Consider the following 11,675-nt stretch of genomic DNA (forward strand, 5'->3'; position numbering starts at 1 on the left):
CAGCCTCCTGGCTGCTCTATCATTCCACCATGGTCAGAGTTCAGATCTGAACACAAAATGAAATTGAGGCAACCACGCATCAAGTGTGCCTGGAACTTCTCAGCAAATGGCAGCTCTATTTGAAAACACTGACTCATGTTCAGAAGGTTCAGATGGGAATGTTTGGCTGAAGAGGATTTTCTTTTCTCTTTGCTTTAGAAGATAAAATCAGTGAGTGTGGGCTAGGAATATTGTTTGGGAAATGAGCATTGTGGTCACTTGCCCTCTGAGGGGATATGAGGACATGATAGCAGCCATGCCAGTTCTCGGTGTCAGCTTGCCTTGAGGTGTCCTGTAGGCCATCTTTTAGCCACTGCCTAGTGACTGAAGCTGAAAGTAAAGAAAAGCTCCTGATGTTGCCTCAGGCTCACGGTCAGCTTCAGCCTACACACCTAAAACTCAGGTGCTACAGTAGGAAAAACTGCCACATTTCACAAAACTCCAAACCACCCCAGAAAGCCTTCAGTCTACTAGGCCAAGCCATACCAAGGTCGTGGGTAATTAAGGCAAAATGTGTGGCTTCTCTTATTTGTTATAAATTGGGAAAAAGAAATAGGTCACTCATTCAGTGTATCTAACACTACTCCACAGTGGATTTACTAATACATTCCTTCTAATTGCTCCAAAATAAATCTCATGGCCATGCTCTGTTTAAAGAAAACCATCATCATTTATTACCAATATAATAGGCTACATAAAGTCAGGTATGTCAGCCTCATACCTGACAACCTGGTTACATGGCCTGACTAATACAATCATCTGTTACAGTTTTTATTAGTGTGTGGCTTTCTTTTACTATGGTTTTTTAAAATAAATTTTAAGAATGTGTGTGATGGCACACACCCTTAATCCTAGCATTCAGAAGGCAGAGGCAAGTAGATATTTAAAGTCGAGACAGCCTGGTATACCTACATGTTCCAGGCCAGTGAGGGTTACAAATTAAGACCCTGTTTCCACAAAAAAAGGAAGGAAGGAAAAAGTGCATAACTCAATAAAAAATAAAAGAGAGGGCATGAGTGTCACCTGCTCTTCAAAAATTACAGATAATATATTTCCTGGGATTAGTCAGTATATATATAGACTTAGATTAGAAAATATCAAATAAATACTGGAAAAATACTTTAAACTGAGCTCAACTCAGATATGGACAATCTAATTTAAAACTCTAGTTTGGATCTTCAATATTTATTACATATGCCAACAAGAATAATGCCATTGTTCCAGGTCCTAACTCAGAAATTTGTAGCCACCTCAGACAAATGGAAAGGAGAGAGTACTGAACTCCAGTTTAGAACATTATCTGTCTTCCTGTAACAAAGCTTCTGCATCCTACAGACCTGCCTCAGTAGAAACCAACTCCCTGATTCACTGTGTACACAAAGAATACCACACAACAGGGAGCACCCTACCCCCACCCCCGTGCTTCCAGTGAATGACAACCTACTGCTTCCAAAAGCCAACTTTCCTTGAGAAATGCTGAGGTCACAGAGCCACAAAAGCCAAGGGCCAAAGCGGTGGTGAGGCATCAGCAGCTGCAGCAGCATGGCACTGGTCATGGCATGGTTTGGGGTGTCCTTCTGTGGCAAAGCCCTCTGAAGGTTCTAGAGCTGGATTCCATTTGGTCAAAGTAGATCTCCCACTAGGCCTGCTGTGACCAGAGGAACCGGTCACACTTCTCAAGCATGCCTTGTATCAGCGCTCTGAAATCCCACAGAAAGAAAAAAGCAAATTCAGTTGTCTTCATTCGTTCTTAATAGTAAATTAAAAATTCTGCAGACTTAAGAGGATTCAAAATACTGCTTCTGTGATCAAATGACACAGGTGGAAACCAGTAGAGTGGGTGGGGCATCATGACTCAGGGAATTAGAATGCTTGCCAAGCTGCAGATGAGGCCTCAGATTCAATGCTGGTGTTGGGAGAAGAAAAAAAAAGGAAGGGACTAACAGAATGAACCAGCAACCTGGAGTGGAAGAATATATATGCAAATCCTACCTCATAACAGGTACTTATACTTCAAATGTGGTGGAATTCCACAACTAAACTGTCAATCTGATTCTAAAATGGCAATGGACTCAGTATTCCTCCAAAAATGATATCAAAACCAGTAAGTACAAATGTCCACTCAGCATCAAGGAAAATGCAAACCAGTTAAGCAGCTCTAATACAAAATTCTAAAACTTTTAAATTTAAGTAAATATTCCCAAGTCCAAAACATTCTGAAAGCTAAAATACTTCTGTTCTCAGATATATTAAATATGGGACCACCAAGCTATTCTGTTATCAGTGTACTTAGATGAGGCATCTGGGATGTTCAAACTCAATGGAAGCAGAGTAGTGGTAGCCAGAGTATGGGACGGAAGGCCTGTTTCATAGCTATGGTGCATCAGTTCACAGAAGAGAATACAGTGGAGATCGGCTACCTAGCAGCGTGCATACACTAAATGACTAAATGCTCTAGACAGTAATTTGCTTTCCTTTTCTTTTCTTTTTTATAAGACAGTAATTACTACTATACACCCAGGCTGGCCTGAAGCTGCACATCTTCCTGTCTCAGTATCCCCAGGGCTGAGATTACAGGTGTGTACCAGTATGCTGGGTTTGCTTTTGTTGTTTCCATGAATAGAAGAAAACCTTAACTAAAATATGTGTGTGTATGTGTGTGAGTATGTACATATATACATAAATAGTTTGCTTTGTTTATTAACTGGATATTGAACCTAGGGCTTCATGCATGATAAGTAAGTATTCTGCCACGAAGCTACATTCCCAGCCTTTTTTCACTTTTCGAGACAGGATTTCACTAAATCACCCTGGGTGTCTTCGAACTCCTGCCTTGGCCTTCTATGAAGGTAGGTCACAGGCTCAAGCTATCAGGCCTGGCAATATCAAAACCAATCAAAGAACAGAGGACACACAGTATTGGGGCCCTCACACTAACTAACCTGAAGAGTATCTCGATCATGATTACGAGTAAATTGTACTTTGGCCTCCTCTTTTACACTATGGTCAGCAGCTGCATCTCAGTCTCCTCCTGTGCTAGGGAGGGACCAGACTACATGATCTCTGTCTGCACTGCCATCTATCTACCTCTGCAAGTCTGTGAAAGTCTGCATGCCCAGGCATCACAGAGAATGTATGACAGGCTGGCATTACCTCTGCCTTCTCTCAGCAATCCTCAGGATGTCACAGGTTCTGGTGAACTTTTCTGACAACTCAAGGGCCAGACCACACTCCTGTAGCAGTGACCAGGCTCGATCTGGGCCCATGGCCTTAGCTAACAGTAGGGCCACATTCTCCACATTGATGGGGGCAGGCCCATCACTGAGGCTCCCATTTAGTGATTCCTGAGGAACTGGCCTTGTGCTCTTGGTCTGTAGTAGATGTAGGAGAAGCTTCCATTCCTCCAAGGTCTCAGGGATCCACCCTGCACACAGAAACAACAGTGGGGTTGACCACAAAGCACACAGGCTCCATACGTGAAGCATCAGAACTGTAAGAACACTTCAAAACAAACACATTCAAGAACAGAGTTCTCTTCACCTCAGCACAAACCTCTCAAACACAGAGAATTAAAATTTATCCCCAAACTTCCTAGAATTGCACTGAGAAATAAAACAGACACAACCCCCACAACCAAGTTAGTAAAGGCCTTAAATATATAAACAAATCACTAATTATAAACTATGTTAAGTATACTAAGGGAAAGAATGATGAACTATAGAACTGTGGGCATCATTCTGAGCATCTGAGAAAGGTTCTGTGAGAAAGCACCATCTGAGCAATAGCTAAAGAATGGGCCAGGAAGGAGGGCACATGCTTGCATTCTGCATAACATCCAAATGTGGAGTAGGAGCAAGCAGGGAGTAAAGAGCTCGGTACTTATGACACAGGAGACATGGAAGATAATGTGACACAGCAAAGAACCAGCTAAGTTAAGGGGATGTCTTAAAAGCCTACAGTGAACTGGCAGTGGTGGCAGATGCCTTTAATCCCAGCATTCAGGAGGCAGATGGATCTCTGAGTTCGAGGCCAGCCTGGTCTACTGAGCAAGTTCCAGAACAGCCGGAGCTGTTATACAGAGAAACCCTGTTTGGAAAACAAAACAGTCTACGGCACATATGGCAGTGCAGTAAGGATGACAGGTCAGGTCAGGCCATGGGACTGGCTAACAGTATGAACTATGTATGGGTTCAGTGCAAGGGCCTTCAGGGAGGGATCCACAATGCTCCGCTGTTTTTAAGATTTATTTTACTGTTGTGTGTGTGTACATGCCCACATGCACACATGCAAGATATGCATGCATGCAAGATGTACACACATGCATTTCTGTGAGAACATGTGCATGGGTGTCCACAGAAGCCAGAAAAGGGAGTCAAGAGTCCCTGGAGCTGGAGTTGTGGACAAGTATGATCCACCCAACATAGGTTAATGGGAACTGAACTCTGGTCTTCTGCAAGAACATCAAGTGCTCTTTCCTGCTGGGCCACCTTGCCAGTCCCCCCCCTCCCCCCCCCTTTTTTTTTGTGGTCTGCCTGTTTGTTTAAGAATCATTCTGGCAGCTGAAACAAAAAGAGCTTTAAAGGGGGCAAGAATGAAAGCCAGCTATGCAGGCATGAGAGCATCTATCCCAAGAGTCTGTTGTCTCATTTACAACAGCATATGGAAAACATGGTACATAATGCTTAAAACAGTAAGCAGCTGCTAAATAGGAAAGGTGTCAGAATATGCCAAAGAGTAACCACTAACACAGTCAAAGTTGCTTGCTGAAAGTGAGGGGCAGCTCCGGAAGAGCACAGTGAGGATTTACATACCGTTGTCCCCTTCCATCAGGCTTAGGTCATTCAGACACACAATGATGGTGAAGGCCTCCCTCCTCCTCTCCAGCTCCAGACAGAGGGTAAGATATCCAGGCCAGAAACTTAAAGGGACAGAAGTCCATGAAAGGAGGAAGGACAGTGAGTGCCTGTGAACCGCACTGCCCATATTAGCAACATGTGCTCATTGAAGCTTAAGGTCAAAGTCAATACAAATTAAAACGCAGACTTCATTTGTTATTTTAAGTCTTTTTTTTTTTAATGTATATGCCATTTTGCCTACATGTATGTCTGTGCACCATATGTATGTCTGTTGCCCAAGGGGGGTCAGGGGAGAGAAACAGATACTAGACCCCTTTGAACTAGAGTTATAAACAGTTGAAAATTGTCATGTAAATACTGGGAATTGAACCTGAGTCCTCTAGAAAGTGCTCTTAATCCCTGAGCCATCTCTCCAGCCCCAAGATTTATCTTTATATTATATGTATAAATGTTTGTCTACATGTATGTTTGTGTATAATGTACATGCCTGGTACCCCCAAATGCCAAAAGAGAACATCAGATCCCCTAAAACTAAAATTACATCAGATGTGAACTGTCATGTGGGTGCTAGAAATTAGGTCTTTTGCAAGAGTAGCAAGTGTCTTAACCACTGAGCCATCTCTCCAGTTCATAAAAATCAGTTTTGTAATTAAAATTTGATGATCACATGTGGCTAGTGGGCAGTACAGTAGAATATTTCCATTATCACACAAACTTGTATTCAACAGCCTTGATCTAATGCACTTAAGAAACAAAGCTTTATGTACTTTGCAAGTAGCTTTTAGTTTTATTTTATGTATATGGCTACTTTGCCTGCATGTATGTATATGTACCTCATGTATGTCTGGTGCCTGTGGAGGCTAGAAGAGAATGTCAGATCTCCCAGAATTTGTTGAGGTCTGGTCTGCTGTCATGTATTGTAATGCAAATACTGGTCCTGGTTGCCCCCAAGGATGAGGAAATTCTCAAAGAGACCCAAGTGCTGCTATGTAACCTTGCCCCCCCAAGTTATCCCTGATTGGTGAATAAAGATGCCTACAGCTTACAGCTGGGCAGAAGAAAAGTAGGCTAGGCAGAGTTTTGGTTCCCAGTCTGGGGGTCTGAGGCAGGGACCACGAGGAGAGGAGAGAAGGTGTAGAGAGAAGACACCATGGGGTAGGTGAGTCATGAAAACGTGGCCATGAGCTGCCCAGATGAAATTTGGAACATGGCAAGCTATAAGTTGAGGTTATTGATGGTGAAATATATTCTAATAGCTTAGAGGGTAGACCATCTCTAGTGCATTAAAGGCTTATTATAAATATGAAAGTTTTGTGTCTTTTATTTGGGAACTAAATGATCTAAGGTGGGGTAGAAGCCCCTGATTGAGTTTAAATAATTAATACAACAAGAATTGAAATTGCAGATGGTTGTGCTGAGAATCAAACCTGGATCCTCTGGAAAAGTAGCCAGTGCTCTTAACCCCTGAACCAGCCCCTACTTTTTTAAGTTTAAACATTCAAAACAAAATCAGAATGTGTTTCCAAATCTCAATACATGGACTTTTCCTTGGTACTCTCCCTATTCACCCACCAGCATCCTGTAGGAATTACCAGAACCCTTTCTGCAGGCTTTGCTTTCTCATGCATGACACTAGCTCTAATCTCCATAGAGCCTAAAAGGGGCACTTGCTGTCAAGCTTGACAACCTGAATTCAATCTCTAGGACCAACTCTAGAAGACTGTTCTCTGACCTCCACACAGAGGACATGGCATGCACATCCCCCTATCCTATCCCCCCCTCCCGGGACCACCTGCCACCTGGCCAGTCTCATCCCTCACTATCAATGAACAGGTAATATCACATAGTTGCCATTGCATGAGTTCCGTCTAAGGGGAAAGGAAGACAAAGGTCCCTCTAAAAGATACTGCTTCTGGTGGAGCAGAAGCCAAGATCAGAGACAGTGACTAACTCTCTCACAAATGTGTGGGTTTTCATCCTCTATTTCCTTCAGTCAACCTACCCAGCCCACAGCCTCCAGGGCTGACCCCCAACCTCTCTTCCTCCTGAGAACCTCCTCCAGGGAGCCTAATCTGATTTCCCCCTTCTTGGAAATTTTTAGCTACTGTAACTGGCATGGAAATAACATGTAACAACATAAACACTGACTACCGCAACTAGGCAAAGGGAATACAAAGAACTCACAAGGGCCATTCTCTCCTTTATACAATACAGGAACAAAATTTCAAAGCAAGATGATGTTTACTATCACTTAAGACATGTGGCTCGGGAGACTGCTCAGGAGTTAAAGTTACTGGCTGCTTTTACAGAGGACTTGGTTGTAGGTACTCAGTACCTACATCATGGTTTTACAACTCTCTTACAACCTGATGCCCTCTTCTGGTCTCTGGTGCACAAACATTCATGCAGGCAAAAGAGCCAAACACAGAAAATAAAAATGTTAGTACTTTTTTTAAAGGTGCATTTACATTATAGTATTAAATTGAATCCTTGTATAATAAAGCACACCAATGCAGGACCTTAACTAGAGGGTTATGTGTGGATTCCAATCTCCATACCAGTATCTATAAACACTTTCACTTACCCATAAGACCTACAGATGTCAGTCATTTTCTCTTTGGTTATAAAGTCTGCAGGAAGTTTAATCAGAAGAAGAATCAGCTGACTATAACCCCAAGAAAGCAAGTGTGAATGGGGCCTATGAAATGAAAAAATACAGCCAATCAGATAGGAAACAAACCCTACAAAGTACTTTAGAAACATCTAGTAGGTAAGACTACAGATGGAGCATATTCCATTATGTCCAAATATTTCTATCTTGCTCTTAAAAATTAGAAATAGCTATTTTCTTATAACTTGTTCATCTCAAAATGAAACAAACACACACCATAAATAGGGACTAGGGGTGTAGCTCAGTTTTAGGGTGCGTGCCTAGTATGCAGGTACTGAGTTTAATCATAATACCAATCAAAACCTTAAGTGTATCACTCACTCACAACCACTATGTTATCTTCCTAGGCTTTTGCCAAGAGTAAATCAAATAAAATAGGCATTTGGCAGGAGGCAGTACTTTCAAAAACGCTTTCCTTAGAAGAAATTACAAGGACTGTCTCTGACATACATACTGGTAGGTTTTTTGGTTTTGCTTTTTTCAGATTCTATTTTTTTTTAAACCCTACTGGTACATTTATAAAACAATTAGCATGTCTTTTGAAAGAAAACACAAACACACACATATTTTTCTTTAAGAGAGGCTAACCCAGGGTTCATTGTAGGTCTACAAAAGAGTTACAGACAAGCCAGTTTAATTCTTTGAAGTTATGTGCAAATTTTTACATGAGTGTGCATTTTCCTGAATGGAATCATAGTATTCTTATAGGGTCTGTAAGCTCACAAGTGTTCAGAACCGCTAGGATTTACAAGGATATGTGATCTCATTACTCCCGCTACGTGGTTAAGCTTTTCTTCTGCTGTTCCTAAAGTGAGCCTGACCATTCTAAGTGAGTGAATGTGTCAGACGCTTACCTGGGATGTCCTTCATCATCCACTGTACTTGTGCTTGGTGGAGCATCATGGGACACTGCCAAAAGCAGCCATTCAAGTCTTAAAGATTCTGGTTGTAGAAGGAACTCAAGGAAGGATGGCCTGAGAGCAAGTTGGAAAGAAAAAAAAAGTGTGGGGTGTAAAGAAAATGATTACGGGTAACTTGAAAGCTCCACCATTATGTACAGCTAGGAATGCTAGTGAGAGTACCAGTCTGCTAGAGAGTCACCAGGCTGTAAGGTGATGAGGCGGGGGTGGGTGGGGTGGGGAAGCACCAGGAGGTCAGTGTGGCAAACGGGAAGGAAAACTTTCCAGTCTAATAACGAAATGGGAGTTTCACTGCCATGGAGAAAAGAAACGATGGCCCAGCCTGGGAGAAGAGAAGCAGGAAGAGATCCACTGAGGACAGCTGGGCCACGACAATGAAAAGCACTCACTGGCAGGGGGATGAGAAACTTGTCTGCTTTAGCTGAACCCTGCTATGGCAAGAATTTATGTTCTTTTTGAAAATTATTTTATTTTATGTATATGTCGTCTACCTATATGTGCACCATATGTATGCACTACCCTCAGGTCACTCAAGAGGGCCTCAGAACTCCTATAACTGGAGTTACAGACTATTGTAAGCTGGAAATTCTGGGAATAGAACCTGGGTCCTCTGCGAGAGCAGCAAGTGCTCTTAACTGCTGAGCCATCTCGCCAGCACAAAGGACTTAATTTTCCACAGGGAACCCGAGACCCTCTCAGAGAGAGGAGGTGAAGTATGTGTGCATCTGTGGTGTGTACTATGGGGATTAAAATTCTCCAAATCCTCATCTTTCAGAGTAGCTGCCAATGAAAATGAGATTAAGTGGTGAGAGAGACCACACACGCCTTCTCACCACTGGTCCTCAGGCCTGGACTTCACCAGGCTGTCTAGATAGGCCAAGAACTGAGCAGGATGATGGCGGCAAAGCTGCGCGATGTCGGAAGGCGAGATGGACGGATAAAACTTGATGAAGGCTCGAAGGGCAGACTCCCCAAATCTATCATACAACCTGCACTTGAAAACAGAGCACATCAGTCCCCAATTTCAATGACATAATATGGCTTGGTTATACTTAGGACTCACTAGAAATAAAACTAAATATTCTAATAAGAAGATGTACAATATGCAAATTAGTCAAACTTTAGATACTAAACCATAAAAACATTGCAGATGTTTTAGTTCCCACAAACAACATTCAGGACAACCTACCGGGTGGCAAATGCAATCAACAAGGGACTATCAGAAGGGACGGAGCCATCCAGTAACTGTAACCCCGTGGGCAGGTCTCCTTCTTCCATCTCTGCATAGGCAGGATTAGAACTTGCCATTTCTGAAAAGTAAAGCATGGCCTTGCCCTTTACCTCTTCGCTGCAAATATTCGTGGACACATTCTTTCAACAGCCTTCATCACAGCCTACTGTCACCCACCAGCACAACACCCCAAGGTTGGATAAGCATTGCAGGAAACAAAAACAAAACCTACCAGGATATAAGCTCAACTTTTAAAGACCATAGAGTTAAACTGAGAGATAAAACTCATTGGAATTTTAATTTTTGTGTATGTGTGTGCTGGTGTACACAGAGGCCAGGAGACAACACTGGATCCCCTGGAGCTGGAGCAGTAGCCATCTGATGAGCCTGCTGGGAGCCAGGCTCAGATCCTCTGCAAGAGCAGCAAGCTCCAGCCCTTGACCTCTCGGCCTCCTTGTCAGACCCACATATTACAATTGTCAGGGGACAAAAGAACAAATAGTGACAATTATGCTTTGAAAAAACATAGGGCTTTGTGTTCCTGTGTGTGCCATGTATGTGTGCACTGTATATGTGTACCATGTATGTGTATACTGTGTGTGTACCATGTATGTGTGTGCTTATGAGTCATTTATCTCTATTATCAAAAGCAATCTGCTCAGTTTTTACAGAACCTGTATCCCATATCATCTTTTAGAATTAAATTCAGCAAAATTAATTTAAAAATAGTTGACCTTTAAAAAATAAAACCAAGGCTGGGCGGTGGCGGCGCATGCCTTTAATCACAGTACTTGGGAGGCAGAGACAGGCGGATTTCTGAGTTCGAGGCCAGCTTGGTCTACAGAGTGAGTTCCAGAACAGCCAGGACTACACAGAGAAACCCTGTCTCGAAAAACCAAAAAAAAAAAAAAAAAAAAAAAAAAAACAAGACAAACACCAGCAATAAAGCAAATCTTTATCCTAAGAAGGAAGAACTGATTTTTGGGAGCAGTCAGAAATCATTTACAGCCAAACTTAGTGAATGAAGTGAGTGGCAATCTAGTTTTTAAAAAAAAATAAAAACAAAAAACAAAAAAAAACTTTTCTGAACCAGGACTACACAAGAGAAACCCTGTCTCAAAAAAAACATTAAAACAAACAAACAAACAAAAAAAAAACAAAACAAAACAAGTTTTCTGGTTTAAAAAAGGTCAGGCAGTGGTGGAACATGCCTTTAATCCCAGCACTTGGGAGGCAGAGGCAAGTGAATCTCATGAGTTTGAGGCCAGCCTGGTCTCAAAGTAAGTTTCAGAACAGCCAGGGCTCTGTGGAAAGACCCTGTGTCAAAACTAAACTAAACTAAGGAAGAAAGCAAAATGGTATGACTCTGAACGTAAGTAAGATTTGGCTGTTGGTTTTTTTTATAGTAGTTTTCAATGGTCCTAAAGACACATCCCTAAGAACAGTTTCAGAACAATTAGCTGATGCGGGAAAGCTCCCCCTGCTGGCAGGAATGCAAACTGACACAGTCGCTGTGACACTGGAGTTTCTCACAAAGCCAGAACTAGATCTGTCACATGACCCAGGTACACCACTGCTGGGTATTCATCCCAAGGATCCCAAGTCAACACACCAAAGGTACCTCTGTTCAGCCACCTTAGCTGCAGTGTTCACAAAGCTAAGAAATGGAACATGCCTGTATGTCTGTCAGAGGATAAAAACAATGTGGTACATACAGAAGATGGAATTTATGTGATCATAAAGGAAAATGAAATCATGACCCATGTGGGAAAATAGATGGAACTGGGAATGATGTTAAGCAAAATTAGCCAGATTCAGAAAGCTCAGAAATGCGTTATGTTTTCTATTGTGCAGCTATAGAGAAAGTAATAGAACAGAAGAGGAAAACTAGGAGGGAAAAGTCATCTTGTTGTTGTTGGGTTTTTTTTGGTTGTTTTTTTTTTTTGGTTTGGCTTGGT

At 42.2% G+C, this 11,675-nt stretch overlaps 1 protein-coding gene across 4 annotated transcripts in view; it reads right to left on the reverse strand.

Moving 5' to 3' along the window:
* Positions 1 to 685: 685 nt before the first annotated feature.
* Positions 686 to 11,675, reverse strand: part of Hps5 (HPS5 biogenesis of lysosomal organelles complex 2 subunit 2) — a 38,833-nt gene continuing 27,843 nt past the window's right edge. For 3 of the 4 annotated variants that reach the window (XM_031386720.1, XM_031386719.1, XM_031386718.1), the window contains exons 17-23: positions 9,676 to 9,796; positions 9,320 to 9,475; positions 8,421 to 8,540; positions 7,480 to 7,593; positions 4,851 to 4,957; positions 3,193 to 3,463; positions 686 to 1,739 (exon numbers count right to left, since the gene is read on the reverse strand). In XM_031386720.1, the coding sequence (XP_031242580.1) occupies positions 1,679 to 1,739; positions 3,193 to 3,463; positions 4,851 to 4,957; positions 7,480 to 7,593; positions 8,421 to 8,540; positions 9,320 to 9,475; positions 9,676 to 9,796 (950 nt within the window). In that variant the 3' untranslated portion in view covers positions 686 to 1,678. Of the gene's footprint in view, positions 1,740 to 3,192; positions 3,464 to 4,850; positions 4,958 to 7,479; positions 7,594 to 8,420; positions 8,541 to 9,319; positions 9,476 to 9,675; positions 9,797 to 11,675 lie in introns of those variants that run through there. The other variant, XM_031386721.1, reaches the window with a different exon arrangement.

The sequence above is a fragment of the Mastomys coucha genome, unplaced genomic scaffold (genome assembly GCF_008632895.1).
Source record: "Mastomys coucha isolate ucsf_1 unplaced genomic scaffold, UCSF_Mcou_1 pScaffold21, whole genome shotgun sequence".
Taxonomy (NCBI): Eukaryota; Metazoa; Chordata; class Mammalia; order Rodentia; family Muridae; genus Mastomys; species Mastomys coucha.